The following is a 16,728-nucleotide window of genomic DNA, read 5'->3' as shown; positions in this document are numbered from 1 at the left end:
AAAGAAAATATTAAGTATAATCTTTCATTTTTCTCTTTTTAAACTATGGTATAGAGTTTGCATTGTGGCAGATAATAAGACAAAACAGGACAAATGGGAATCCCTTTGGAGTCAGTGGCAATGCTCTTCTTGACATCCATGAAATGAAGACTTGGCCCAAGGCCTTTGAATCTGATTGTGAGATACAATTGCAATAAGAATGGCTGAACAGTGAAAGAGCTCGAAAATATGCTAAATCTGTTGCCTCATGGGGAAGAACAGAAGACAGAAAATGATAGTTCCACTTCAGTGACACACTGAAGCAACTATATTTTAACAACATGAATAGACGGACAGAAAGGAAGGAGGTTCAGCTGTCCAGATAAAGACCTCATTTAGGCAAAAAATTGTATTTTTAGCTACCCTACTGCCTGTTGAAAGAACAGCTTCCATCTTCAGTACTACTCCAGAACTACTTGCTTATGTTAACAGAGCAATGTTGGTAATGGAGCAGCAAATGAGTTCAACATTTTGTTGCAAATAAACTCAGATGAGTTTCAAATGAGAAGAGGCCATTTCTTTAACTTCCAATAATCTTGCACTTCATGTGAAAGTTGGGGTCCTGGTAACTAGCTGAATCTTTGACATTGATTCCCATAGCACAGTTTTCAGCTTCGTCTAATCAGAAAACTTAATTTTATCTGTTCCTTTATATACACAGTCACAATTATTTCAAGATGCAGCCTGAAGCACAGAGCACACATCCCTTCCTTCCACTCCATTCCTGCACGCTCCTGTGGTCTCCCCTGCGTTAGCATCGATAAACATACAGGTCACAGGATGTGTTCCTGGCCAGATGTGTAGCGAACCAGACACATCAAGAGTAGTACAGCTTAAGGCAAAGGCAGAGCTGCACTCTGAGATACTAAGTGATTAACGTTATATTCAGTTGTGAGTTTTGTTGTAGCTCTTGTAACTGACAATTTGACGAACTGATGGGAATGACAACGACCCTGTCCTTACAGCGCATATTGGAAAGGGCCCCATGCCATCTCAAAGAAATCTGGAACTCCAGATATAATCAAGCAAAACCAGCAGAAATCACCAAGGCATGACAGAGACCGAAGAGTACTGCAGTGCCACACAGCCCGCGGGTCACTCTCAGCCTGCGCCGTGTACAGAACACAGCACGGCTGAATCAAAGGATTTGTCCATTCAGTTTTTCAGGTATACCTTGTAAGTATGTGGAGAAACAGCTAGCTGAACAGGTGTGGAACATCACCTAAGCTCCCCTACAGAAAAACTGCAGAAACATAGTAAGGATGAGACTGTTGGAAGGCAGTAATGATGTCAGATTAAAGTACTGAGCTAAGGGTCAGAAGACAAGAGATTCATTTCTGCCTTCATCATAAAGACCCCATGTGAAAATGTGTGGGTCAAATGGACTTTTCAGGTTGTTTGGACCTTGAAAAAGGCATAGATTTTTACACTCTCTACACTCCCCCAAGAAACAATAAGCAGTAACCTCTCTAGCCTCTGGAAAAAAACCCGAGTTCAACCTGCAAGCGTTGAGAACTTCTGAAGAGTTCTCTCCTTAATCTTTCTAGCCTTCAGTTAGACCAAACACTTTTCGTTCAGGTGCAACTATGGTAAGCCAGAAAACATGCACCTTGTACAGTAATGCTGGTTAATATTATATGTCTGTTGTATGGCTTATTCATTCTATGTATTCTTTGACTTCTATGAACTACTATTTGCTTCCATGAACTCAGTTTTAGAATTCTGCAATTTTAAATTGTGATGAACAGCTGAATGGTCTCACTGGTCATTTTTTTCTCCTGTTTGCCTACCTGTTTTACAAGTGCAGAATATTATTTTGGATAGGTAAGTAAACATCTTATTCCAGTATTTCTAATAATGTTTTCCAAACTCATTCCTTGTTTTGAGGAAAATCTGATGATACATCCGTTTTCAAATTTTCCTTTATAATCTTCAAAGCCTGTAAAAATTGCAAACCTAAGCAGTTCACCTTTTAGTGTCTTACACTGCATATTAACACAAGTTTAGTGGGTTTTGTTGTATAGTTAAATGCCAACTAATGCAATTTGGCAGCTAGATTTTGCTCTTTACAGTTCAGTAACAGCTATAAAGCAGGTTCCAGTTTTCTGAAATTGAATCAGCTCTAGCACTTTTAAAATATTTCTGTAAGCACTGATCACATCTGAAACCAAGGAACTAACAGAGGATTTACAGATTAAAACTAGCAGAATATATTCAGATGTGGCTAATATCTTGTAATCAAAACCAAATATACCTGTTCCTCAGTTTGGGACTTACAAACAATTTCTGCACCCTGAAATCTTTTATAAAATTAAAGCACTCATCTCAATGACAATTTTACCCTAGAAGCAGCCATTCAAATAAGCCAAGTGTTTCTCTGCAGTTTTAGGAAATACTGTAAAACATTTATTAATCAGCAAAACCCAGATGTGTTCTTTATATCAATTATTGGCCAAAGAAAAGCAAAGGAGTCTTAAGGAAGAAAGCTGTGTCTGATGTTTGATTTTTAACGAAGAGCAGAAGCACGTGAAAAAGAATCTTCGTGACTTACTAAAGACATTGTAATGAAAGGAATAAGAAAGCTACTTCAAGTGAAGGAGATGGATTAAGCAATCTCGTTCAGATGGCACAACTCAGAACTGCTTTCAGCCCACCATAGGCTAATACATCATGGAAGGCTCTACAAAACGAGAGAAACTAAAGCCATCTTTGAGGGTAAACACAAAACACAAATTCTATATTTCATAGGGATATGCCTGATAAAAGAGCAGGAAAATTGAACAGGGATGTCAAAGCCTTACCGTATATGACTGTTCAGCGCACCTCACTCAGCCCTTTAAAATCTGGCACGTGAACTGTGCAATATGACGGCAAGCTACAACCACTTACACAGGTTGTGGACATGAGAACATGACGCGGGCCTCTGGCACAGAGCTGAAAAAATATTGCTAAATATCCTGCTCTGTCAGCTGCTATGCGTGTGCACACGGGCACAGTAAGTTGTTTTGCAATTCACGTGCGCCAAGCGCCCACGGGAAAACGTTCTGGTCTGCTGGGCCATGCTCTCCACCGTGGGCTTTGGTGGGATGCGGGGTGGGACCGAGCGTGCCGCCCACTCCCGACCCAGCCGCCGTGGGTCACCGCGGCTCTCCCCAAGGCCACAGCTCGCTCAGTCTCCTCCGTTTCAACAGAAAAGCACCACCACCACTTGGCAACAATGACAGCCGAAGTCTTCCCAAGCTGACGTGACTCGGGAAGGCGGCGCGTCTAACGCTCTGTTCTATAGGGACCGGGAATTGAAAGACTTGTGCTCACCTCCCTCGTTATCCTTGTTATCGGCACAGGCGGTTTCCATGGCAACGTTGCATCCAGGCCCCCTCCAGCCGCTCTGGCAGACACACTGCCAGCTGTTCTGACCCAGCGTGCATCTCCCGTTGCCATTGCACAAATCAGGGCAGCCATCTGGTCGAAGAAATGGAGAAGGTAAGTACAAGACGCACTCGTTCGCACAGCCGCTCAGACTTCTGACAATATTACTGTGCAGACAAAAAAGCTCGTTTCTGCTGGCGGGACAAACGCTTTCCTGGCCCAGAGCCACCGCCCTGGGCTGGAGAAGCAGCGTAAGGAAAGGGGATACCTCAGAGAAATGGGGACTGAACTCAGGCCAAAAGGCAGGAGGAGTCCTACCGACAGCCGTCATACATGTTTTAAGAACCTGGTAAAGGCTCAGACTTTGAGTTGATAGAAATTACAGTCTGCTGACAGAAGATCACAGCCTCTTATTTCTCCCACCATATGTGTGTGTGCATACACATATACAAGGGAGAATGCCGTCTTCAACAAGCATGTCGATGTTCAGAGTGCCTTTTATATTGTGCATTGCATAGTTCTCCAGAGCTTCTCTAAACACAAAGTTTAAATAAATAGCTTTGAAAATATTTTCCTTCTTTAACAGTCATTTTAAAAGATGTACTCATTTAATACTAAGTTTACTTATATTATAACGTAACATTTTGTGCTTTCTGAAAGACACGTTAGAAGAGCTATGCTACAAAAGATGTACATTTTGAATTGACTATGGGTATGATGTGACTTATTGTATAGCAAGAGCTGAATTAGGAACAAAAATATTAATTAGCTAAGGTGCTTACATGTTCTAACAAAATGTCCATAGGTAATAGAATACCTCGACTGCTTTTTCCTGAAACTAAATGAGTCTCAGGAGGCACTACTGTATCTTACTGAATATTCATTATGAAAAAGGGTAAGGAAACCAAATTTCAGCCTTGCTATATAAAATCAAATCCATCAACACCCAATCCACACAAGCATGCGTATTTGTCTGTGGAGGTGATGATAGAAGATTTGAGAGTCCTGCAGCAGACCTCTCATAGCATCTTTTCATTAGTCTGGACAGGAGGAGAAGGCTGTGTTGCCATACTGACAACAGATGTTGGATCCCAATCATTCATGAGCTCTCTCGTTTGGGTTGGAAATACAGTCTAATCCTGCCATCTCTACAACCACCAGAGAACGTGGAATAATTAATTTCATTGCTGTTGGTCTTGGGCAGAAAATTTAATCTCAAAACAGCTCACAAAGCTTCACGCTCTCTCATTTTCCCCTCCACCAGCAGCGACGGGTCACTGTCGGCATCAAGATCTGCAGGGACCTCCTGCAGCCTCTCGGGTCTCACCGACTAGCTGGGTTAGTCCTTTGCATTTGCCACCGTGACCCCAAGCTGTGACTATTAATTAATAGTACTCCACTCCTTTCCCCAGGCATTTTAAGAGCACCAAGGAACTAATGGGCACCCTACCAGAGTGTGCATACTCTTTTCACCAGCTGTGAGTGAGGAAGGCGGCAGTGGGAAACATCCTGAAAGCAAATAAATATGTTTTCTTTGAGCAGCACCACTCAGATGTGCAGCACTGGAGAAAGACTAAGATGACAGTGTGTCACCTTTGTGCCCCTTGGCCTCTGCAGGTTACCGGGAATAGGAGCAACTGTCAAACTAGCACAGCTTTCCTGCCAGTGCTGAAAGGTTGAGTAGCCTTCCAGAAATCACTAATTTACACTGCCTGTGTTTCTAGAAACCCGTTGAGAAAGCCACATCTCTGAGTTCATGTCTCTTCCTACTCCTCCCAGCTGCCTTTGCTGGAGCCAAGTGATGTTAGAGAGAAGTTCCTCTGGCCCCATGCTGGTTTTCTCACTCCTGCAGGAGTTTCTCATGCAGGAAAGTGGGCTGCCTGGTATCCCTGGTACTCACACAACTGGTATCACAATATGTAAGCATTCACTTTTACTTTTCCTTGTTGGGCTGTTACCTGATACATTCATAGTCCTATTAAGATTTAATTAATCACTAAGTAGTCCACAGCCGTGTTAATTTTCAATGTAATTCCAAAAGTTTCCTTTACTATTTTTTTTTTTTTTAAATGAATGCTAGTGCTGTAGAAGGTGCTGGACTGAGACCTCTGAGACCTCAGCTGTCCCACAGAAAAGGTTCTTTATAGATAACAGCAATCAAAGCTGCTGTGCATCGTCCTACCAAGGTGCCTAACCTGCATCATTTCTAGCAGTGGCACAATAGCTTGGTCTCCATCAAAGCTCTGCGGAGTGAGACATCAGATCCCTGTGAACAGAGCCAAGACCATTCAGTTCATTTTACACAGAAAGCTATCAGCAGATAGAGACAAGTCCTAGAAGTTTTATTTCAATGCTGTTGTGTATTAAAAAAAGACAGTGCCCCTTTCTCTTAAATGTAAGGTTATTTTGGCATTACATATCTTAGCTATAAAAAAATGCACTTACTTTTGCAGCACAGGTAATACGTTTTCAAGGCATTTATTTTATCTTTTTCATCAGGTTGTTTGAATGACTAAAATGATAATGTTTGAAGGGAGGCATCATACTGAAGGACAAATTATTTGTTTTAAATGCAAAACAAATAGTAATTGTGAATATATACACACAGTTGGCTTTATACTGAGGCACTGAAGAGAATTAAATCACTGAAGCAGTTTGCTTTGCAGCATATGAGCAAGATGAAAACATGAACAGTAGGGAGCTAGCAAAATCTCTGAAAAGTTTTACGTGCAGCTGGGGATTAATGGACATGACTTTGTGTTTAGCTTAAAAAGAGAAGCAAGCATCACTGGTATAGATATGATGTTGCTAGGAAACACCTGTTGCTACCTCTATACAGTTTATTTAACTGTGGCCTTCCAAAGGCAGACTTTGTGTTTCAATAACATAAATATCAGAAGGAAGGGGAAAAATCAGCAGTAGACTACAATAAGACCCAAGTACTTGGACAATAATGTCTTCCTTAAAATATCTATTAAATTAATGATGTATTAATTTTCAAAACAGCTTTAAGTAATGGACAACTATTTAGATATTTTGCATGGTTACGTGTGTTTCTGTACATGCGTGTGTGCATTTCTGTTTATGCCTGTCTTTATTCAAGCAAACATTTACATAGCATTATAGTCTGTTAGACCAAACTTCTAACAGCCTGTTGACTAGCTAGACAACAGAGCTCCATTGTGATCTATTAATAACAAGTTTTCTTCTAAAAAAGTTTATATTTAGGCAGTGCCCTGAATATCTCTTTTTAACTCTTCCTACACTGTATGTGCATAATGACAAGTACAGATGAACATCCTCTGCGCACAGAGCATTTGCACGTGGCTAATGGGCCTCGGTGCCCTTCAATGGGTTTTGACAGTGGACAAGGTCGCAAAATGCCTAACCGAGGAGCCCTCAGAGTCTCAGCAAATGCTGCTCAGTGCTCACAGCTGGACATATGATCTTTGCTGGAAACGCATACTGTGCAAAGCACATCCTAACACTAAGTGCTTTGTTAAAGCTTGCTTTCATTCTGCAGCCCTAGCTCACACTGAGCAGTCTATTACCTCCTGGCTGTCTTACGAATTCACTCACAGAGTAAGGTAGTCAAGGAGAGAGCAAGGTAGTCAACATCTAACCTTAAGAAGTAATCTGCCACGGTATGAAGCTCTCAGTCACAGCACAGAAGAGGGCCCTTCATGCTAAGCAGACAGGTTGCTATTCCTGGTGTGCAGAGAAATTCTACTCATCTTTTCTATTACAGTATGCTTAATGGAAAATGTCAAAAAGCTAGGTTAAAAAAGAAGAAAGTGCTTGTTTAAAGTGCTAGATTGACAACCTATTTATTTACAGAACAGGCAGAGTACGGGCAACAGCATTTCAAGCGTCTTACACTTTTCTAGCAATGTCTCAGCACAGGTTGCTGCAGCTACTAGAGGTGAAACACTAATGCAGCCTCCCTTCTTTTTCAGTCTCCAACTTGCCTGTGGGACTGGCAACTGGGAGCTTTAATACAGCTACATATGCATTTACAATTAAAACAGCAAGAAAGATTTCAATACTTTTTGCAATGTAGTGTCAGGAATCCGTGACTGGCATTGTGAGGGCTCATCAGAGTCAGAGCAGGTTTAAAAATCGAAATACTAAAATTCATTCCTCTCTATACCACAGACAGACAAAATGCCCAGCACTCATGTAAAGTGAAAGCTGGAAGGCAGCGGTAAAGCAAAAGGAGAAAATAAAGGCATTCTATCTCTGATAGCAAATGATGTAAACTGGTGTTTTGTATATATGAGATCCCTAAACACTTTTTAGCATTCTCACTGAACAGAACAATCTCTATAATCTTGCAGTTCTGGAACACTAGGGCTAGTGTTTAATGCCTGAATTTATTTCCTCTCTTAGTTTTCTTTTCCAACTACCCAACTAAATTGGAGTAACAGGACAAATTCATTAAATGGATTTCATTGTATTTCTTGCTTCTCTTTGTTCAAACAGGCTGTTACATTCTTACCTTGCTCATAGTTTAATAGCCCATTTCTTGGCAAGTTAATATCATACCACATCTGCAGTGGTAAGTAGCACAAGAATGCTGACTCTCATGGATCACAATAAGGGCTTGAAGACAACCGAAACTCTACAATTTGGTAAGCAAAGATTCAGCAAATTTATCTGTTTCAGTGCACGGAGACACTTGCCCCCTATACAACGTACATTGTTTCTCAGTACGTGAAAGCCCTTCACTTACGTTTCCTCAGCTTATCCATTCCAATGCACAAATGATGACAGTACATTAAAATGAAAGGAACTCTGGTGATAGATAGTACAAATGAATACTCAATAGCAACATGAGAAGACTGTGGCTTAAGAAAAAAAAGTGTGGTATATTTGCCATAAAATAGTTGAGTTCCTTCTTCTAGGAATGAATTAGATTTCTGTCTCTTGATGGTGCCTATTACCAAGAAGAAGAGGATTTACCATGGATGCTAAGTAAATAGTGTAATCAGAAGAACAGGGCACTATTTGACAAAACACTATGAGAAATGAGAACATGTCAATATGATGAAGAGTATTTAGTCAACTACTACTATATATATATATACAGTTATTACGTTCATCTTATTTCACGTTATTAATATTCATGGAGAAAAGGGATCAAAAAGGTTTGAGACCTTTGGTTAGATACAATAGGAAAAGCAAGTTCCTGTCTGAAAGCCCTTACAATCCAAAAGACAAAATGAGCTTAAAATAATAGATTTTGTTATTTGTTTGTAAAGGTCCACCTTGCCACAGTCCATGATGGGGCCTAGAAAATGCTAAAACAATACAAATTAAAGTATTTTTCATAATAACAACAGAAAAATAAATAGTGAGTCTAGAAAACAACAAACATTGCTGTTACAGAGGTCATTGTGAGCAAAATTAAGTCTACTGCTTCCTCGAGGCCTATGTAAGCTTTTTCTGTAATCTATTTCTGCAGCTTCATATTTTCAAAACTTACAAGAGATTTATGAAAAGCTGAATTTAACAAGAAAGTCTGCAGACACATTATGAATAGTAAACAAAATCAATATGGACAGTGCTTGTTTCTAAGAAAGTGATAGTGCCAGATATATTTATGAGACAATACTCATAGGTTTCATCTACAATGAAATTATTCTGAGACTAAATTGTAATGATTAATACATTTTTGAACTCAGCAAATTAATTTCCAGTGTCTAGGCAGCACATCAAAAATTCCAGTTCAATTTTGGGTAAATTCTGCACAGAGTTCCTTTTCATTCCACTGATACTCACAAACTCCAAGTGTACAAAGACACATGTACCCAGCTACCCAGGCATACATAGATTTTTCCTTTGCATAAACTACTATAAAACTCCAAAGCAAGCATTTTAAGTAAATCAGAATATAAAGACACACTGTCCAATTAATTTGTGGTTCCAGTGTAGACCTTCATAATCATCAGAACTCCCACTTACGGTGGGGCCAATCATTCTGAAAAGAAGGAAGGGAAAGGGCAGTCAGGGAAAGAGAAGTTAGAGAAATCTTGTTCTTTTTAAAGTTTTCAAACTTTGAAGGAATAGGTAGCCTCTTAGTATAATTAAAGGAAAAAGAGGAATAGGAGAGATGGCGGAAAAAAAGTAAAATCTCCCTAGGTGATAGCTTGTAACCACTTAAGAGAAGCAGACAATGTTTTTAGCCTCTACTCTGTTTCTACATGGAAAACTAGATGTAAATTTAGAGGTTACATTTTCTGTGTTCTTCTGATCCAAAACTGTCTGTCAGCCATGTATCCTCCAAACTCCTCCAAACAATGTCTTCGAGCAGATAGAATGGGTTCCCAGCACCTCCCTCCATTTAATGCACATGTAGTGCAGCTATAGTCTGGAATATACGATCTCCTGTTTATATTTCCGCCTAACCTCATTTTACACAGCCTTATCCAAAGCCCGCTGGCAGTCCGTGGAGTCTTTTCTTTCACTTGAATTGACATTGGACCAGGTGGTCCTATGGGCGAAGATGCCCTGCAGTAAAGAGTATGTTGTACAGTACAGTGTTTTCTCGCTCACAGGATACACATGTGTTTCAAGGGGAACATTTAAATTACATTTAAATCCTCCTCTTCTCATTACAGCTGTTAACTACAGAACTGTAGCAAATAAAAGTATTCTGGGATATGATGGTACCTACAGAATATAGAGAAATGACATAAAAACAATAATGGTAATAGCCTGTTTAATTTGGATTTTAGAGGATAATCACTGTTTTCATATTTTCTGTTCATCCCTTCAGTGAGTTGCTGGTGTGCCTATGGCTACCTAGCAAATAATAAATGAGGTACATAGAACGAGGTACCTAGCAACATTGAAAATAAAATTATGCTTTTTATTTGCTATTGTTATTTTTTAATCCTTCAATTGCAAAGCCTGCAGGGCTTAGTTAAAGCCAAAGAAAGGGCATACAAATAAAAAGAACACATAGTATTATGGTAGGTACATGTAAGTTATTTTCTACAGAGTAATATTTCAACTAAAATAAACCCAAACTCCAAACATGTAACTAAATATATGTCAATGCAGTACAGTATTGGTAGAGTGAGAGGTAGGGCCCCTTTGAGTGAGTTTGGACAGTTCCAGAACAGACTAGAGAGCCATGCAGAAGCACTAGCTCAGGTCTTTGAAGGAGGATATTCACACAGAGTGACAAATTGTTAAGAATTAACCCAGCCTTTCATTGTAATAAAAGGCCCAGTTTCACTGCTTCTGTACCACAGCAGCGCTGCTTGCGTTTCCAGAGAGCGCTCGCACAGAGCCGGAGCTTCTCTGTGGCGCTGAAGCATTTGTCACCAAGATGCTCTGACTGGCTTCCTTGCTGCTTTTTTTTCTTTTTATTTTTTAGAGAAAACATTTCTTTTTAAATTACCCAATAGCCTAAGTATTTCTTTAAGCTATTTATCAAACAAAGGAATGTATGGAATAAATAACTGTTTGTAGATGGGTAGGGGGAGACGAACACATGTCTGAGTTAAAACTAAAGAATGGGCCAGCTGCAATTTTATTTATTGAACAGGCTGAAAAAAATGGAAAGGGCGAGAAGTAAGTTTTAAGAATCCTGAATCCCTCCATCCTAGTACGTTCTGTGCAGGCAGATAATTATGACTATTAAGTAAGGTTCCTTAAATTGCCTGGCATATGTATGTCATAGAATTTAGAAGAAAATTCTGGTATCTACTACATATCTATGGAATTTCTGTCTTTCACACGTAAAGGCAGGAATTCAGAGAACATCCAGCTTTCCAAACAAAATAGGAAAATGTGAGAAAAACATGTGTGCAACTGTTTAGAAGATAATTAAACCCCAAATAAAGGTGAACTGTTGGTATTAACAAGGAAGTCTCAAGAATAAGACTCTTATATCTTTCTGAAAAAAAACCCTACAAAAAAGATACAGACACAAAAACCAACCAAACAACCAAACAAACCACCCCCTGCCAAAACCAGAGGAAAGCTCATGTTGCAATATAGGTCACAAAAATTTGAGATTGAAAAAACCCCCATGGGTGTGAGAGCATCACGCCTTGTTAACAAAGGATTGTTCCCAGCAGTACAGTCCATTTTATCCCACTTCATTTTAAGCGACTCAAGCAGATGGGCTCCCATTACTTTCATCGGGGGAGACACCCTCGAGGTCTCCCTCTTGTGCACAACCAAGAGTTCTCTAACTGTCACCAGCTTTTGGTGTGACCCCCCTTCAAGCTGCTAACAGCTGGGCAGGGCAAAGAGGGCGGCAGTTTGTGCTACACTGTCCTGAGACTTGAGGAAACCAAACAGATCAATAATCACAAAATCCTTGTCTGCTCAGAAGCTTGTGCGAACACAAAGAGCTTCAGCTGAGCCCAAGAATTTGGGCTATTTATAGATATAAAAGACAGTTTCAAGAAGGAAGGGAGACTGCATTGATGGGAAGTTTAGTCGTAAGACTGAGAAGCTTCTGCAATGCTACGAGTCCCAGTGCTCTGCTGTAGGCAGGAGGCCACATCCAGTCCTGCAAATGTGGGATATCCACAATATCCCACCACCACAAAGCCCCCACATCGCCCACTGACTGCAGGTGGGGGTAAGGGGTGGTACGAGGCAGCGTGCTGTCTGCATGCCCTGATACTGCTAACCTGAACGTGAAGATGCATCACATCCTGCACAGAAACCAAATCTCTGCCCGGTGGCTTTATCAATGATCAGGTGACGATAGTTTGGGATGTGCACCAGCATAAGCAAAGTAGTCACACGAAATATATGGACATAAGTAAAGACACTGCTGCAGCCCAAAAGCTACAGCATAGCTGCGTAGTTTCTTCTATAGGCTAAGCAGATTATTTGCTGAGATTTTGAAAAAGAGCTAAAATTCAACCCTAGCAGCACATTCAGGTTACACAGTGTATTCTCTTCAAACAAGACTCATATTCAACTCATATTCATATACCCAATAAAAAAATACATAAAAGATGCAGTAAAATTTGTATTTAAGATAGCTGGTTCTTTCAAATTAATCTTACTGTAACAAAATCCATTTAGAATATAATTCCGGGTGAAATTGCATTCATAAAACCAGTACCACAACCATAATCTTTTATTGTATTAATGTTTCTGATATCGGATACAAGGACTGGCATTATCCTTTGTAATATTTAATATCGTTTCTGAGAAAGAACCTTCTCAAGTTGGATTTATCTCTAAAATAACGTCTATATAACTAGTTTAGTGGCAGTGTAATGATAAAGTGACCTATCAGACAGGATGTGTAAATTCAGTCAATTGAAGAGTAACAAGCAAAACATTGACCTCATATTTAAAAGAATATATAACCCAATTACAATGTAATAACTAAAATCCCTACATTAATCACAGCGTTATGGCAGGCAGTTTCAGTCATTCGTTCATAAAAATTAGGATTCACACAGTAATTGCTACTCAACCTCCTTGCACACAATGCAATTTGCTTTTTTATTATTTGAAATATGTGGCAGTCATAGCTTTTAAAAAATGTGCATTTGAACTTTTTTGAATAAATGTTTTGGTAAAGTGTTGGTATACTTTTAGATGTACTTATTAACTACAAAGCTTCCAGAATCTCATATACAGTGATGCACAGAGTTGTGTCACATTTCCATACTCCTTACGCATTCTACCCTCTTCGTGTCATAGAGAGAGACAAAGAGGAAAAAATACAACGTAATTCTTATGTTAAGTGATATCTGTATCTGGCAAAAGGATATTTGATAGCATGCTGTTAAATCCCAGACATTAGAAGTCAAAAGGTCAGTTTCATTTGGCTAACTGAAATTTATCAAATTCAACATAAATGACCTAATTTTTCCTTGTTTCAGGCAGAAAACAATCCAAAGCCCTAATTTTACTATTGTTAACAGCTAAGACAATGTATGAACTCAGAATCATACCCAACTTACTGAAGTACCTGGAGTATTCTATTTTAACTTTGGAGAAAAGCATGAAGTCATGTGGTTTTAAAGTTTCTTCTAGTTTCATGTTCCTTTATGCAATTTTGACACAAAGCCCAGATAACAAAAGATGCTGCTACTCCATCCCACACTCCCAGGCAGACTACGCTTGCTGGTGGAGATGGCGTGGTGCCATGCTTATCCAAAGTTGAACCCAATTTAATGATGCTGTGAATGCAGCCTGCGTAAAATTAGAGGTAAGCCCTTCCTTCACCTGCTCAGATCTGAACTTCTAAAATCCCTGTATACATCAAGATGCCATAAAGGTAGGCCTTAATTTCAAATATTTATGATCTAAGACCCTGCTGATATAAAAAGTACAAGATCAGGCCTGGAAAGGGCAGAATCGCTTATTGCTACCAAGGCGTTGTCTGGTAGTACAGAGTACTCCCAGACCTCTCATTTGATTGAAAACCCTCCAGTGAGGCTGATGTACTTTTTCTCTATGAGTGCTCCGAGCGGTCAGCAGAGGAGACTACATTGTCACTGGCTAGCTTTTCTTAAGACACAAATGCCACCCAGCATTTAGTCTACTTTAAAGGAAAATCACAATCACTAGCTTTACTGCTCAGAAAATATTTTTCAGCAACATTATTTGTTGCAACAAAGTTGCAGTGCAGAGGCAGAGAAGGTAAACACCAAGCCAAGTTAAATCACACATTTTCTGGTAAACTCAGTGTGTAGGTACATTAAACATAACCAGATTAAAATAATTCTTTAGGATTTACGTAGGCCTAAAACTATTCTATAAACACGATATTTGTAATTAAGCGTGAAATATTGTCCTCTGCTGTGCTCACATATTTACATGTGAATCTAGGTTTCTAAATCAGATTTTTTAACAAAATTGTTTCTAGCATTCTGCACACGATGGCCTAACACACAATGATCCTAAGGCAAGCTTTCGAGCTCCGGTCTCTGCAGAAGCAAGACACAGACAGAAAGAGGGAGAACAACAATGCCACCGACAGGTATGCTGTGCCGAACACGAAAGCTGACACTACAGACAAGGCCTTGGCACTAGCCCTGTTAAACACAAGGTATATTGCCAATATGGAAAAGTTTATCTGTGTGAGAAAAACTGACACTCTGTAATGTAAAATTAACTGTTAAATCTGAAGTGGCTAGACTTCTTGGGATCACATCCCTCTCCACTGACCAGACTGACTCTTCATCCTCCTCAGTTGTATCAGCTGAGAGCCGGGACACAAGCTGGTCCACATTGGCAAAACTGAGCCAAATTCAACAGAATTACATGAATTTCAATCAGCTACTGTACAGCCTCAAGGTTCATGGTAGTTTGCTGTACCTGGGCCCTTTATATAATAGTTAAAATGAACATAGTGGTTGTTCAGAAAAACATGGGGTTTCTCTGGTTTCTATGTGTTAATTAACTACCAAGCATGGTGAAACCCCTTGGTTTATAAACTGCTGCTGGTGGTTTTACAGCCCTTCCTGACTCCTGAAAGGGTCATGGATAACTAACGCTTCTCCTGTCTGAAAAGCGATCAATCACTTGGAAACGGAGAGTTCCTTTCATCAGACTGGCATGAGCCTCACCATTCCACAAAGAGGCAATCCTTGGATGTACCCATTCTAGCCAAATATCACTAGCATCAGGCTTTCCATTTCCAAACATTTTTATAAAGTCCTACTAAAACTAAACTAACATTCTAGACCTAATGCAATTTGGGATTTTCGGGGAAGACACTCACAGTTCTCAGTTCAGTCATTAACTTCAGAATACTTTTATTCACTTCACAAATCCTCCACATAAGGCATACAGGAGGAATGAATTCCTTCACTCTATAAATAAGAACTCACACATATATATATATAAAAATAAATGGAATCACATATTATCCACTTTTTCTCCAAATACAAATTGCATTTCTTTGACCATAACTCCTTTAATATACAAATAGCTTTACAGAGCAGATGAGTTTAAGTCAACCAAACTGCTCTAGTAAGAAGCTAAGCCAGCATTTACAGCGACCAAACAGAACTGGTTCCCTTATGCCAGTACAACTTAACAGTAGTTGGCACCAGTATTTCTAACCCTGTTTGAATCCAGGGACGGGAGGGAACGGGATGTGCGCACACACACATGCATACACAAGCAGGGCACTGTAGTGAGAACAAGCAGATATTATATACTACTTAGGTTGCTCAATAGGCTATAGAAGATGCTTAGCTAGGGCACTGAGTGGTGAGTAACAGCCTATCCAATGTACAATAAAGAGGGCTGTAGGAAGTCTGCCTTAAAAACTACGGGCCTGAGTCTAATATCTGACCCCATATCTAACCCTGCTTTGAGGAAGAGGTTGGACTAGATGACCTCCTGACATTCCTTCCAAACTGAATTATCTATGATCCCTCCAGTTTTAGAGCTTTATAATTCATAATTCTCAGGGCAGGGAATCCCAGTTTTCTCAGGCATTATTAAAATATAATTACTTGCTATTCATCAGATATTAATGCCTGCACAGAATTTATAATTTAGCAATTAACTTTCAGGTATGCAAATGCAGATCCTGTATAAGTGTGCAGGGTTATCTCTAGCAGAAGAATAAATATGAGCCTTAACATAGGTACACATTTTCCTCCATTACTGTGTAACAGATTAGTATGCTCTACGAGCATCTATCCCTTAAATTTGGTACAGAACTTTGGAATCCCTTCAGGATGAAAAGTACTATATGGACAGGTATAATATTTTGCAGCTGGTCTTCTTACAGTATTAATTACATGGATTCCAATAAATGGCTGCAGGCTGTATGGTTACAGACTACGGAGTCCAAACATTTCAGCTGTCCCAAAGGAAAATAAAAAGAAAGCACTCAAGAAAAAAAAGAAGCTTTTAAGAATCATTGTGGGATAGTTTGGAATGAAAAAAAGCCTTGATAACATACACTAAATGCTTCTTGTACCCCTTCTAGCTTGCAGTAATCCTAAATCTTCATGACAGTAAAATATGATCAGAAGTGACAAAAAAAATGGATATTTGAATATTAAAATACATACATCTCATGTGTTTGTTAAAGCTAGAATTTATGGAGTTTAAATATGTACAAATGTAAAGGATGAAATAATGCCCATGACATAGGAGCAGTATTCTGCCACATAGGCAACATATGTAAAACAAATTAAAATACATAAACAATGCATTCTGAGTTATGTGAGTATTTGTGTACACTGAGCTGTTTGGCAGATGTAGAATAGAAGATGAATATTTCACTACATAAAATATATTTTATAAACATGCCTTTAATTCTAAAGTGCTAGGCATCCATTCTGCATCCCTTTTCAGTATACATAA

At 39.4% G+C, this 16,728-nt stretch overlaps 1 protein-coding gene across 3 annotated transcripts in view; it reads right to left on the bottom strand.

The window, feature by feature from the left end:
- Positions 1–16,728, bottom strand: part of TENM2 (teneurin transmembrane protein 2) — a 545,903-nt gene that overhangs the window by 50,712 nt on the left and 478,463 nt on the right. For all 3 annotated transcript variants that reach the window (XM_075056250.1, XM_075056251.1, XM_075056252.1), the window contains one exon: positions 3,355–3,501. In XM_075056250.1, the coding sequence (XP_074912351.1) occupies positions 3,355–3,501 (147 nt within the window). The remainder of the gene's footprint in view (positions 1–3,354; positions 3,502–16,728) is intronic.

This window comes from Buteo buteo, chromosome 24, assembly GCF_964188355.1.
Source record: "Buteo buteo chromosome 24, bButBut1.hap1.1, whole genome shotgun sequence".
Classification (NCBI taxonomy): Eukaryota; Metazoa; Chordata; class Aves; order Accipitriformes; family Accipitridae; genus Buteo; species Buteo buteo.
The sequence above is the reverse complement of the archived record's forward strand: the minus strand, read 5'-3'. Positions and strand labels throughout refer to the sequence as shown.